The 12,390-nt window shown below is 36.1% G+C and overlaps 1 protein-coding gene across 10 annotated transcripts in view; it reads right to left on the bottom strand.

Moving 5' to 3' along the window:
- Window positions 1–12,390, bottom strand: part of VPS13B (vacuolar protein sorting 13 homolog B) — an 805,800-nt gene that overhangs the window by 748,213 nt on the left and 45,197 nt on the right. For all 10 annotated transcript variants that reach the window (XM_081258369.1, XM_081258366.1, XM_081258373.1 and 7 more), the window contains one exon: window positions 7,773–7,893. In XM_081258369.1, the coding sequence (XP_081114495.1) occupies window positions 7,773–7,893 (121 nt within the window). The remainder of the gene's footprint in view (window positions 1–7,772; window positions 7,894–12,390) is intronic.

Here is a 12,390-nt window from a genome sequence, read left to right as displayed (position 1 = left end):
TGGTGTGTTAGTTTCTGCTTTATAACAAAGTGAATCAGTTATACATATACATATGTTCCCATATCTCTTCCCTCTTGCGTCTCCCTCCCTCCTACCCTCCCCATCCCATGGCTAATGGTTTATCAGTTTTGTTTATCGTCTCAAAGTACCAGCTTTTAGTTTTATTCACCTTTGCTATTGTTTTCTTTGTCTCTATTTCATTTATTTCTGCTCCAATCTTTATTATTTCTTTCCTCTGCTAACTTTGGGTTTTGTTTGTTCTTCTTTCTCTAGATCCTTTAGGTGTAAGGTTAGATTGTTTGAGATTTTTCTTGTTTCTTGAGGTAGGCTTGTATAGCTATAAACTTCCCTTTTAGAACTGCTCTTTCTGCATCCCATAGGTTCTGGATCGTCGTGTTTTCATTATCATTTGTCTCTAGGTATTTTTTGATTTCCTCTGATTTCTTCAGTGAACTCTTGGTTATTTAGTAATGTATTGTGTAGCCTACATGTGTTTGTGTTTTTTACATTTATTTCCCTGTAATTCATTTCTAGTCTCATAGCGTTGTGGTCACAAAAGATGCTTGATATGATTTCCATTTTCTTAAATTTACTGAGGCTTGATTTGTGACCCAAGCTGTGATCTATCCTGTAAAATGTACCATGAGCACTTGAGAAGAAAGTGTAATCTGCTGTTTCTGGATGGAATGTCCTATAAATATCAATTAAATCTACCTGGTCTATTGTGTAATTTAAAACTTCTGTTTCCTTATTTATTTTCATTTTGGATGATCTGTCCATTGGTGTAAGTGAGGTGTTAAAGTCCCCCACTATTACGGTGCTACTGTCAATTTCCTGTTTTACAGCTGTTAGCAGTGGCCTTGTGTAATAAGGTGCTCCTATGTTGGATGCATATATATTTATAATTGTTATATCTTCCTCTTGGATTGATCCCTTGATCATTATGTAGTGTCCTTCCTTGTCTCTTGTAACATTCTTTATTTTAAAGTCTATTTTATCTGATATAAGTATTGCTACTCCAGCTTTCTTTTGATTTCCATTTGCATAGAATATCTTTTTCCATCCCCTCACTTTCAGCCTGTATGTGTCCCTAGGTCTGAAGTGGGTTTCTTGTAGACAGCCTATATATGTGTCTCCTTTTTGTATCCATTCAGCAAGCCTGTGTCTTTTGGTTGCAGCATTTAATCCATTCACGTTTAAGGTAATTATCGATATGTATGTTCCTATTACCATTTTCTTAATGTTGGGGGGTTTGTTTTTGTACGTCCTTTTCTTCTCTTGTGTTTCCCACTTAGAGAAGGTCCTTTAGCATTTGTTGTAGAGCTGGTATTGTAGTGCTGAATTCTCTTAGCTTTTGCTTGTCTGTGAAGCTTTTGATTTCTCCACTGAATCTGAATGAGATCCTTGCTGGGTAGAGTAATCTTGGTTGTAGGTTCTTCCCTTTCATCACTTTAAGTACATCATGCTACTCCCTTCTGGCTTGTAGAGTTTCTGCTGAGAAATCAGCTGTTAACCTTATGGGAGTTCCCTTGTATGTTATTTGTCAGTTTTCCCTTGCTGCTTTTAGTAATTTTTCTTTGTCTTTATTTTTTTGCCAGTTTGATTACTATGTGTCTCAGCGTGTTTCTCCTTGGGTTTATCCTGTATGGGACTCTCTGTGTGCTTCCTGGACTTGGACAGCTATTTCTTTTCCCACATTAGGGAATTTTTCAACTATATTCCCTTCAAATATTTTCTCTGGTCCTTTCTCTCTCTCTTCTCCTTCTGGGACCCCTATAATGCGAATGCTGTTGTGTTTAATGTTGTCCCAGAGGTCTCTAAGGCTGTCTTCATTTCTTTTCATTCTTTTTTCTTTATTCTGTTCTGCGGCAGTGAACTCCACCATTCTGTCTTTCAGGTCTCTTATCCATTCTTCTGCCTCCGTTATTCTGCTATTCGTTCCTTCTAGTGTATTTTTTCATTTCAGTTATTGTATTGTTCATCTCTGTTTGTTTGTTCTTTAATTCTTCTAGATCTTTGTTAAACATTTCTTACATCTTCTTGATCTTTGCCTCTATCCTTTTTCCAAGGTCCTGGATCAACTTCACTCTCGTTATTCTGAATTCTTTTTCTGGAAGGTTGCCTTTCTCCACTTCATTTAGTTGTTTTTCTGGGGTTTTATGTTGTTCCTTCACCTGGTACATAGCTCTCTGCCTTTTCATCTTGTCTATCTTTCTGTGAATGTGGTTTTTTGTTCCACAGGCTGCAGGACTGTAGTTCTTCTTGCTTCTGCTCTCTGCCCTCTGGTGGATGAGGCTCTCTAAGAGGCTTGTGCAAGTTTCCTGATGGGAGAGTCTGGTGGTGGGTAGAGCTGGCTGTTGCTCTGGTGGGAAGAGCTCAGTAAAACTTTAAACTGCTTGTCTACTGATGGATGGGACTGGGTTCCCTCCCTGTTGGTTGTTTGGCCTGAGGCGACCCAACACTGGAGCCTATCGGGGCTCTTTGGTAGGGCTAATGGCAGACTCTGGGAGGGCTCACACCAAGGAATACTTCCCAGAACTTCTGCTGCCAGTGTCCTTGTCCTCACGGTGAGACACAGCCACGCCCTGCCTCTGCAGGAGACCCTCCAACACTAGCAGGTAGGTCTGGTTCAGTCTCCCCTGGGGTCACTGCTCCTTCCCCTGGGTCCCGATGCACATACTACCTTGTGTGTGCCCTCCAAGAGTGGAGTCTCTGTTTCCCCCAGTCCTGTCAAAGTCCTGCAATCAAATCCCACTAGCCTTAGCAGTCTGATTCTCTAGGAATTCCTCCTCCTGTTGCCAGACCCCCAGGTTGGGAAGCCTGACGTGGGGCTCAGAACCTTCATTTCAGTGGGTGGACTTCTGTGGTATAAGTGTTATCCAGTCTGTGAGTCACCCACCCAGCGGTTATGGGCTTTGATTTTAATGTGATTGCGCCCCTCCTGCCATCTCACTGTGGCTTCTCCTTTGTCTTTGTACGTGGGGTATCTTTTTTGGTGAGTTCCAGTGTCCTCTTATCAATGACTGTCCAGCAGGTAGTTGTGATTCTGGTGTTCTCACAAGAGGGAGTGAGAGCATGAAAAAAACCTTCTTGACCATATTTCCACATGTGTTTCTCCACTGAAACGTAACGAAAACGTTCCGTTTTTAAAACCAATTGTGACGAGCAATGAAAAGTGTATACTGTACAATAATGTGGCACGGAAGAGATCATGGGGCAAGAAAAATGAACCACCACCAACCACACCAAAGGCCAGTCTTCATCCAAAGAAGGCGATGTTGTGTATATGGTGGGATTGGAAGCTCCTCTATTATGAGCTCCTTCCGGAAAACCAAACAGTTAATTCCAACAAGTACTGGTCCCAGTTAGACCGACTGAAAGCAGCACTCGACAGAAAGCATCCGGAATTAGTCAACAGAAAACACATAATCTTCCATTAGGATAACGCAATACTGTGTGTTTCTTTGATGACCAGACTAAAACTGTTACAGCTTGGCTGGGAAGTTCTGATTCATCCTCCATATTCACCAGACATTGCACCTTCAGATTGCCATTCATTTTGGGGTTTATAAAATTCTCTTAATGGAAAAAATTTCAATTCCCTAGAGGACTGTTCTTTGCTCAAAAAGATGAAAAGTTTTGGAAAGATGGAATTATGAAGTGGCCTGGAAAATGTCAGAACGTAGTGGAACAAAACTGTGAATACGTTGGTCAATAAAGTACTTGGTGAAAATGAAAAATGTGTCTTTTATTTTTGCTTAAAAACCAAAGGAACTTTTTGGCCATCCCAATACATATATTCTGAGTAAAAGGGTAAGGAGAAAAAAAGGGAAGAGACAATTACATGACAAAATCAAAAAAGAGGAAGCTATGCACTAGAACACAAAATTTATCTGAGCTTCCTAGAAAATAAGTAGAAAAAAACTTTAATGAAAAAATATTTAACAAGAAAAAACATATCCGTTAATTAAGAGGTCCTGAATAAATTAAAGGACAATACCCTTAATGCCACTTTAGAGAAAATGCAGAAGCAGCCCACAGAAGGCTGGCTTCTTACAATGACCTTCAACAAAACCAAAGGTTGTACACTTCAGAGAGCATAGGACTAAATAATCCAGGTATGTAGCTTAGAAGTAATCTCACTTCTAAGCTAGATAAAGTACAGAGAATACTGAGGAAAGCATGAATGAAGAAAGAAATAAATGAAACAACCTTAAACTTTCTCTCTAAATAGGAATTGTCAACATAACTTACTGAGTATCCTAGGCCCACAATTCAAAACTGTTATTAAAAGTAATTGAAGGTTCTGGTCTATATATCATTAACTGAAAGAAAATGTGTATGGTTCAAATCAGTCAGATTCAAACTCTTTTGACCTCTCTCCCAGTAAGAAATATTACATCATAACCCAGCAAAGCACATATATATGCATAAGTTTCTTGAAATATGATTAACCTTTACTATATGCCCCACACTATGTGGTTTTCTATTCTATGTTACATATTGTTTAAATGCTTGCCATGACCCACTAAATTGCTTTCACAATGCACTCATTGGTCAGGGTGCATAATCTGAAAAAGACTGTTCCAGATAACAAGACCAGAAATTGCAAAGAAAATATGAGATAGCGACTTGTGCTTCTTTCCTATTAGAGGGGTGCCCATCCTTAAAGATATAGAACAACTATTCGCAACACCAAAACTTTTCTCAAAAAGCATCTCTGAATCTATGTAAATGTTTGAACGCCAAAATTATAACCACAGATGCTGGAAGAAATAACTTTGCCCTAGAAAATTTTGAAAACTGGAATTCATCTCTACCATGAAAGAACCTTAATATAGGTTCTTTACAGGTAAGATAACATTGCCAGAAATGAGTCCTCAAATAACCTTATGAGTTAATCTTGAAATAAAAGGATTATCCAACTGGACTGTCAAATTATCCTTTTTTTTTCCTTTGGCAATATTAAGTTTAGCTGCTCTGCCTTCCAGTAATTGTCCAACAAGTTCAGTTACTTTCTAAAGCAACTCCTTTAACTGTGATTTTTGTCACAGCATAAAAGAGGATATGAGTCCTGTTAGGTAAGGCAGAAAAGCACCTGTTAATCCAAAAGCTACTTCAAGTAGTTCAGTAGAACACAGCTCTGTTTTATGCCACTAAAAATAGGATGTTTTATGTTACGTTTATTTTTATGTTTTATGCTCCTAAAAATAGGTCAGTTCTCCCAATCCTGAATATCAGTATAAATTCCAATACAGTCTCTAAAGAATCATTAAAAGTCTGGGACCTGTTATGAGGACATGCAAGTTGGCCCACAGAAGATTTTTAGTGAAATCAACAACTGACAAAAGCTTTAAATTTTTCTTAAACAAGTTCTTTCTTAAAAGAAAAAAAATGTAATAAGACTCAACAGTTAAACCTAAAACTGATTATTCTTTGCCAGGATATTGATGGAGAGAGTTGTATACAATGAGCTTGCTTAGGAAGTTTTAAGGGGATATGTAGTCAGAAATTTGGAGGGGTAAAGGGGTTGCCCATTTCATAAATAAGAACAAGCTATAGTTTAATTTACAGTTTAATTAGATTCACCAGGGATTTCTCCCAAGGAGTTAATACTTATGAAAAGAATTTAGAAAGCTCTTTAACCATCATAACTACTCTAAGTAGAATTAGAAACATTCAGAAGTAAAATAACTTCTTCTGGTACCTTCTCCAGCCATAGCAATTAATCTATAAGGCCAGAGAGAATACTGAGATCTGTTAGGTAAAGTTCCTAAGAACACAAAGCATCAGCATTAACATCACTATAACACCAGTTAAATATGTTCAATTCAAATGTAATTTAGAACCTATATTTGAGGGAGGAGGGCTATGAAATGATGTACCTAATGGCAACCTCTTACAAGTAAAGTAGATGGTGCCAGAAGACTGTCAAAAATTAACAGGTTTGAAATTGGGTTCAACTTAGGTTGAAACCAGCTTACAAACCTTTGGAGCAGAAAACAAGTGTATACCAATGTCAGCTATACCTCAAAAAAAAGAAGTAACTGATAAATAAAATCGAAAGAGAAGTGACAGATAACTACTAACAGTAAAAAGGCAGCAATGCACTTTGGCCACAGAGCTGACATGTAACAATCATTGTTTTTTTTCCTTCATTAAACATTTATCAAGGAACTGTTATTTGTAAGCCACTACTCCTCCAGATAAATAAAAATTTCAGTTTCCTTTGTTTATCAAGAAGCAAGAGGAACAAAGAGACTACAGGTAGAGTCAGAGGCAAGTCTTTGCTTGGAGAGGATGTAAGAAAGCAACTATACTGCAATAAAAAATTTTTTTTTTAAATCCCAGTTATCATCTTAAAATGTAAAAAAGGATTTGGGTCTCCTTAGGTGTTGATTTTGCATCAGATAAATTAGCCTGTTTTCAGAGTTCTCTGAGAGTGAAAACAGGATTGGGATCCACTTTTTAGGTACTGAAACTAATATAAATAAGGAAGAAAGTCCTGAGTCCCCAAGAAGAGCTGACTTCCATCCCTCTTCTCTGTTTCCCTGATGACAACAAATAACTATAAGACTGTAAGTGTAATGAAGAAATAAACAGAAACATAAAAAAAAAAAACAGAAAAAGAATGAAATACCTGCACTGACACTTTGCTCTGCAAAATCGCCACATGGAAAAGACTATAACTATTATACAAACATTTGAAGCAATACAAAGCTAACTTAAATTTCTGGGAACTTTTTATACAATGATAAAATTATTGTTTAACTTAATGATGTAATGAGTGCTTATCTTACCCAGAACAATATGTCTCCTTTTTATTTAATGTGAAATGCTGTTAAAAGCATCAGATGTGCACTAGTGTTCCATGAAGATGTATTTGATTCCTGACCTTTAATCTAGGGAAGGGGTCCTGATATATGATCATGTGCATAGGGACAAACAGCAGCAAAGTAAGAACAATGTATTAATTATTGGGATTTGTCCTTTAATCATCCTCAAGAGATGATTAGAATCTATGAGAAAATAAATGAACGGAATTATATATATAGTTGAAGTGATGAAGCTTTTAATCTGGAGACTGGAAGCTGTCTGAAATGATCTGTGTTATTTTGTTGTTTAGATCAGTGATTCCTATACTTACAGATGAGTAAATTTTAAGACAAAAATATATTCAAGTAACTGTCATTCAGTCACCCACCTTTTAATCTTAAATAAAGGAGTAAATAGAAAAAAAAAAGAAATAAACTTAAGGAATAAACCTAGGGCAAAAGAGCATCAAAATTTGAATGAGTCCAGAGCCCTCACAAATGTCTTTCAATCTGTTCTGATGTCATGCAGCAAATGTACACATATTTTAAATACTTTATAACACTAAAAAATATGGAAAATATATATTCTACAAAGGGCTACAATGATTAATAACAATCAAAATTTTGGTTTTATCAGTGCCCTTAGAAGTTACCTGGTGGCGGGACTTCCCTTGTGGTGCAGTGGTTAAGAATCTGCCTGCCAATGTAGGGGACACAGATTCGAGCCCTGGTCTGGGAAGATCCCACATGCCACAGAACAACTAAGCCCATACGCCACAACTACTGAAGCCTGCGTGACGCAACTACTGAGCCCACATGCTGCAACTACTGAAACCCATGCACCTAGAGCCCGTGCTCCACAACAAGAGAAGCCACGGCAATGAGAAGCGCACACACAGCAACAAAGACCCAACGCAGCCAAAAATAAACCAAAATTAAAAATAAAGAAGAAGTTACCTGGTGGCAAATCAGGATCTGTGGGAGCAGCCTGCTGAATTCTTCGGGGTTTTACTGATGACTTTGTGTTCTCAGTAGTACTACGGTTGGTAGAATTAGAACCACAGCTTTCATGGTCATCCTATTTTTATTTTGAAGAAAGAGAAGTATCAGTCACCATTAAAGAATTTTAAAAAGTTTTGTTGCATGTATGCAGGTTACTAAAATGTGATAAGATAGACTCTTCAGGGTTTTTTTTTTAGCTCTAAAAATCTATGTAACCAAAATTTTTCATAATTTGCATTCTTAAACACCATTTTAAAACTTAGTTTAAAATCATAAATTGTCTATTTCTTTAGTTGGTATCAAAAGAAACCACTTGATAATGTCAAAAAAATTCTTATATATGGTTTTAGCAAAAGAAGACAATTCAAAGGAAGCTTTTAAACATTTTCCACTGGAAAATGCAAAATAAATGGAAAGGGTCTTAATATTCCCCTATTTCTTTATATGTTAAGACCCTTATTATTTTGTGACTTAAATTAAGAAGCCAAGCTGTCTTTTTAATCACCTTTAACAATTAATCTTAATCATCCTCAGAAATCTTAGCATCCTATTTAACACTGTTCACTGAATTGAATATTGTTCAGATTAGATATAAGGTTTAACTGGGTTTTGATATGGATAACATAAAAACTTCAAAAAAATCATACATATTTTTGAAATTTATACCATGCAAATGAGTACTCTTTTCCTGACTTGATTCAACAAACATTTATATAATGCTTTTATGTGTTAATTGCTGGATTTACAAAGGCAAATTAGATATAATATTTGTTCTCAAAGATTTCAGAATCTATTTAAAACATATATAACCAGTCTACAAGAGTACTTTTTTGTTTGTTTTCAAGTAATAGGAACACAAAGAGTCATTCTATTTGGAAGAACTAGAGAGATGAGGCCGTTAAAACTGAGTGTAGAAATGTTTTAGGTTAAGATTGGAGGCTATAGGGGGAAAACTATAAACAGCACATGCAAGAATATGATTAGTCAAAAAAAGCCACAGTATACAATGTTTAAGATGGGAGAACAATACCAGAAGCTAAAGACGTGGACTAGTTCAGTAAAAATGAGGTCACATTAAGAACCACAGAGATGCTAACGCTTAAGATTTAGTAATTAGGAGGAGGGTGCCAATAACCAAAGGAAAAAAAAAAAGACATTTAGTAACTGCAGTAGAGGGACAGGAGTGGAAGAAGTAAAAGAGTACTTCAAAGGGTGAATAACAAGTTAAGATGGAAAAAATAAACATAGATTGCTCTTTCAATAAGACGGATATTACAAGGAGGAAATAGATGAGGTAGTAAAACGAGGTAAAAGCATCTGACATCATCTTTTTCCTTTTGGGGGGATAAAAGAGCACATTCTGCTTGAATGAGAGATGCATATGAGGAGGCAGAGATCAAACATCTCTCCAACACAAAGGGAAACAGATGGTGTACTGTGCACCATCAATTCATTAATCAATAATAAAACTATTTCATAATGCTTAAAAGAATCGTGATAAATTTAGTTTTTCTCTTTTATATAGTTGAAGAGAAAATTTGAAGAATAAAAAGAAGGATACCCACTAAATTTACCATTCTAATAGCGTACTAGAGGCAAATAAGAACAATGATAGGACCTCCTTTAGGACACAAAAATTCTTATTCACTACCACACTAAGAGGATTATACAATAATAAAAGATGAATCTTTTACAATATAGCATGGCTTCAGATGCTAGTGTGATATATTAGCAAAAGAAAAAATTTCTGTTTGAAACTTCATTACAACAAAAAGTTAAAAATTTACTGTAACAAACAATAAAGGAAATTTTTGCACGCACTTATGTTTAAGTTATAAAAAACAAACTTCACAGCATTTCATTCCACAAAACAGCTTCACTATTCAATCTTTATAATGACATCTTCTGTTATTTTGGGGGATGTTATAGTCTCCAAATACTAAAAGACTACTACTGTGAATAAGACCTTACTGTAATTACTTTAAGTTCAACTTAGATCCTTAAAAATGTCTGTAGTCATACACTTCTGCACAATGTTAACATTAAAAGCACACTATTAATTTTTGAAACATATGGTTGTCTCAAAAGCCCAGAAGTAAAACATATTCATTAAAAAGATGTGAAAAAGTTCCAAGTGAACTGCCAAAACTAGCATAATTATGAAAATATTTAACACTGAAACCATCTGAAATCACATACTGTATATAGATTATAGTGATGTCATAATAAACATTCCAGCCAAAATGCACTAAAACTACTGCAGTCCAATAAATCTGGCATACACGAGATGACAAACATTTTAAAGCAAAAGAAAGAACAAGTTATTTTATTTTTAAAGTTATTAGCAGCAAAAAAGGGTAAAGTGCATAGACTAAATATGAGTTTTCAAATAGTTTAAAAAAAAGAACTGAATAAAGTTCCCTACAAACTACACATTTTTTTCATTTAGAAGAAAAACAAACTAAATAACTTTATTTGCTTAAACAAAAATTTTAATAAACCTGAAATTTCAGTGTGCCTTAAAAATGGGCATTAATCATGGTACCCACAGGAATATGTACTATGAAACAAACATTACCAAATGTGCAAACATTTCTTTCTTAATTCTGGTTAGGAAATTATGGTTGTATATGTATTATAATTAGAAAATAATCCTTTTGATAATTTTGACTTGTTTTCATTTCAATTACATTTTAATTGCATCAATTAAGTGAGCCTCCATTCAAATACTGCCCCAACTAAATTAAATTTTAAAAAAATAAAGCAAAACAACAATTATAATATTTACTATTAAAACTGGAATTACTTCCACCATTAGTTTGAGTTCATCATCTGCTTTTAACCAGTATGCATCACTTTGGACTATTACACATTTTAATTCATTGAAAGCCTCTAATTTCTAATAAAAGAAACTCTGTTCTCAAAAATACCAGCTAAAATGCTTTGAGATAATTTTTAACCCCAAACACATTGCAGTTATATCTTTCTGATTTAGGATGCAATTTTTCCAAAATGTCTGGTAAGTAGACTTCATGGCAAAAGAATGTTGTCTCTTGGGGACCACATAGCTATTTCTGAAAATACTGCCCTTTGCGCCTCATGAAACAAGCAAGAATGTCATTTCCTTACAAAAGTTCCTAACAGAGTGAAAACGTGGCAAACACTGTATGTAAACAGACCCATTACTTTCATAATGACTTGATCATGGGATCATGTTACATACTTTTCACCTGAGCCCTCACAGGGCTAGTCAATTAAAACTGGAAAACCATCAACTCCCAGATGCACCATAGTATGAATAAGGTTGAGGACAAAACTTAAAACAGGTGACTGAATCGTTCGAAGTTCTTGTTTAAAAAGAAAGGTTAAAAGTAAGAGAGAGTTGAAGAAGGAGAAAACGAAAGACAGAAGAAGCAATGTGCCTTATGTTCTTCAGCCTTGTGGCACCAAACTTGGCAAGCAGAGAAGGACTAAGGTTCACCTGGAAGCTCTGGTCACCAAAAGCTCCTGAACAGAGTGTGAGGGCCTTGGAAATGAACCGCTACAAAGCCCTTAGAGACATTCACCTCTATCCTCCTCCAGAAGCAGCAAGAGATGCAATAAAGAATCTCTAAAGGTAACTCTACTTCGGAGAGTCAAACAGCCAAGTCAAGTCAGCAACGCAGAGGTACAATTGGAGAGTGAGCCAGAAAAAAACAAAACACTACCTTTTGTGGTAAAAATGGGAATCTCTGGAACCCCTCTACCCTGACAGCAATATTAATAAACTTACTTTTAGCCATAAAAAAAAAAATGCCAAGCAACTCCAGTAAAAGAGTGTATACCCCCAACCTCTTCACACATCAGCTTAAGCCCACAGAGGAGGCTACTTCCATCTTCTCTCCCATAAGGGTGAGGATAAGGGACTATGATAGGCTGGGGAAGAAGAAAAGAGAGCTTATACTCCCTTGCATTCTTTTACTTGAACCTCCCAAATGCAGGAATAGTTAACCTGACAGGCCAAAGCTTAACATACACTAAGATGTATTAGGCTACATTTTAATAATGAAAGAGATCACTGTACTAACTGTAAACACCTGTGTGTGATGGAGCCACTCTTTTATCCCTGAGATCCATGTTACCCAATAACAGGACCAGAGCCATGTTCCCCAGATGATGCAATCACTAGCCATCTCTCCTCTGTCTTCTTTTCACACCCACAGCTAGCCACCTAACCCAGGATACTGCCCAGCTAGAGAACAATCAAACTATGCTGGTTATAATAGCACCATATGTTAGAAAAAATTTGTTCTTCATTTTTGCCTATGACATCCCTTTCCTTCATATCAGTAGGTATATATCATATTGCCAACCTCTCCTTCCCTGTTTTTAAACCACTGGATTGAAGTGGTTAGACCCACCCTTAGATTTGGAAGGTGAAATGGGCAGAAATTAAGGAAGGAGAGAACAAAAGTATATACAGAGGCATTCTGGCCTAAGCCACATTCTACCATCTAATATTTACCAAAATTCACTGGGGGGGGGACTGGGTGTGTGAACCGATTAATAAAACTGCACTTTGTTTTCTTATATG

This window comes from Mesoplodon bidens, assembly GCF_964165515.1.
Source record: "Mesoplodon bidens genome assembly, chromosome: 16".
NCBI lineage: Eukaryota > Metazoa > Chordata > Mammalia > Artiodactyla > Ziphiidae > Mesoplodon > Mesoplodon bidens.
Note: the sequence above shows the minus strand (reverse complement) of the source record. Positions and strands in the feature narration are given on the sequence as shown.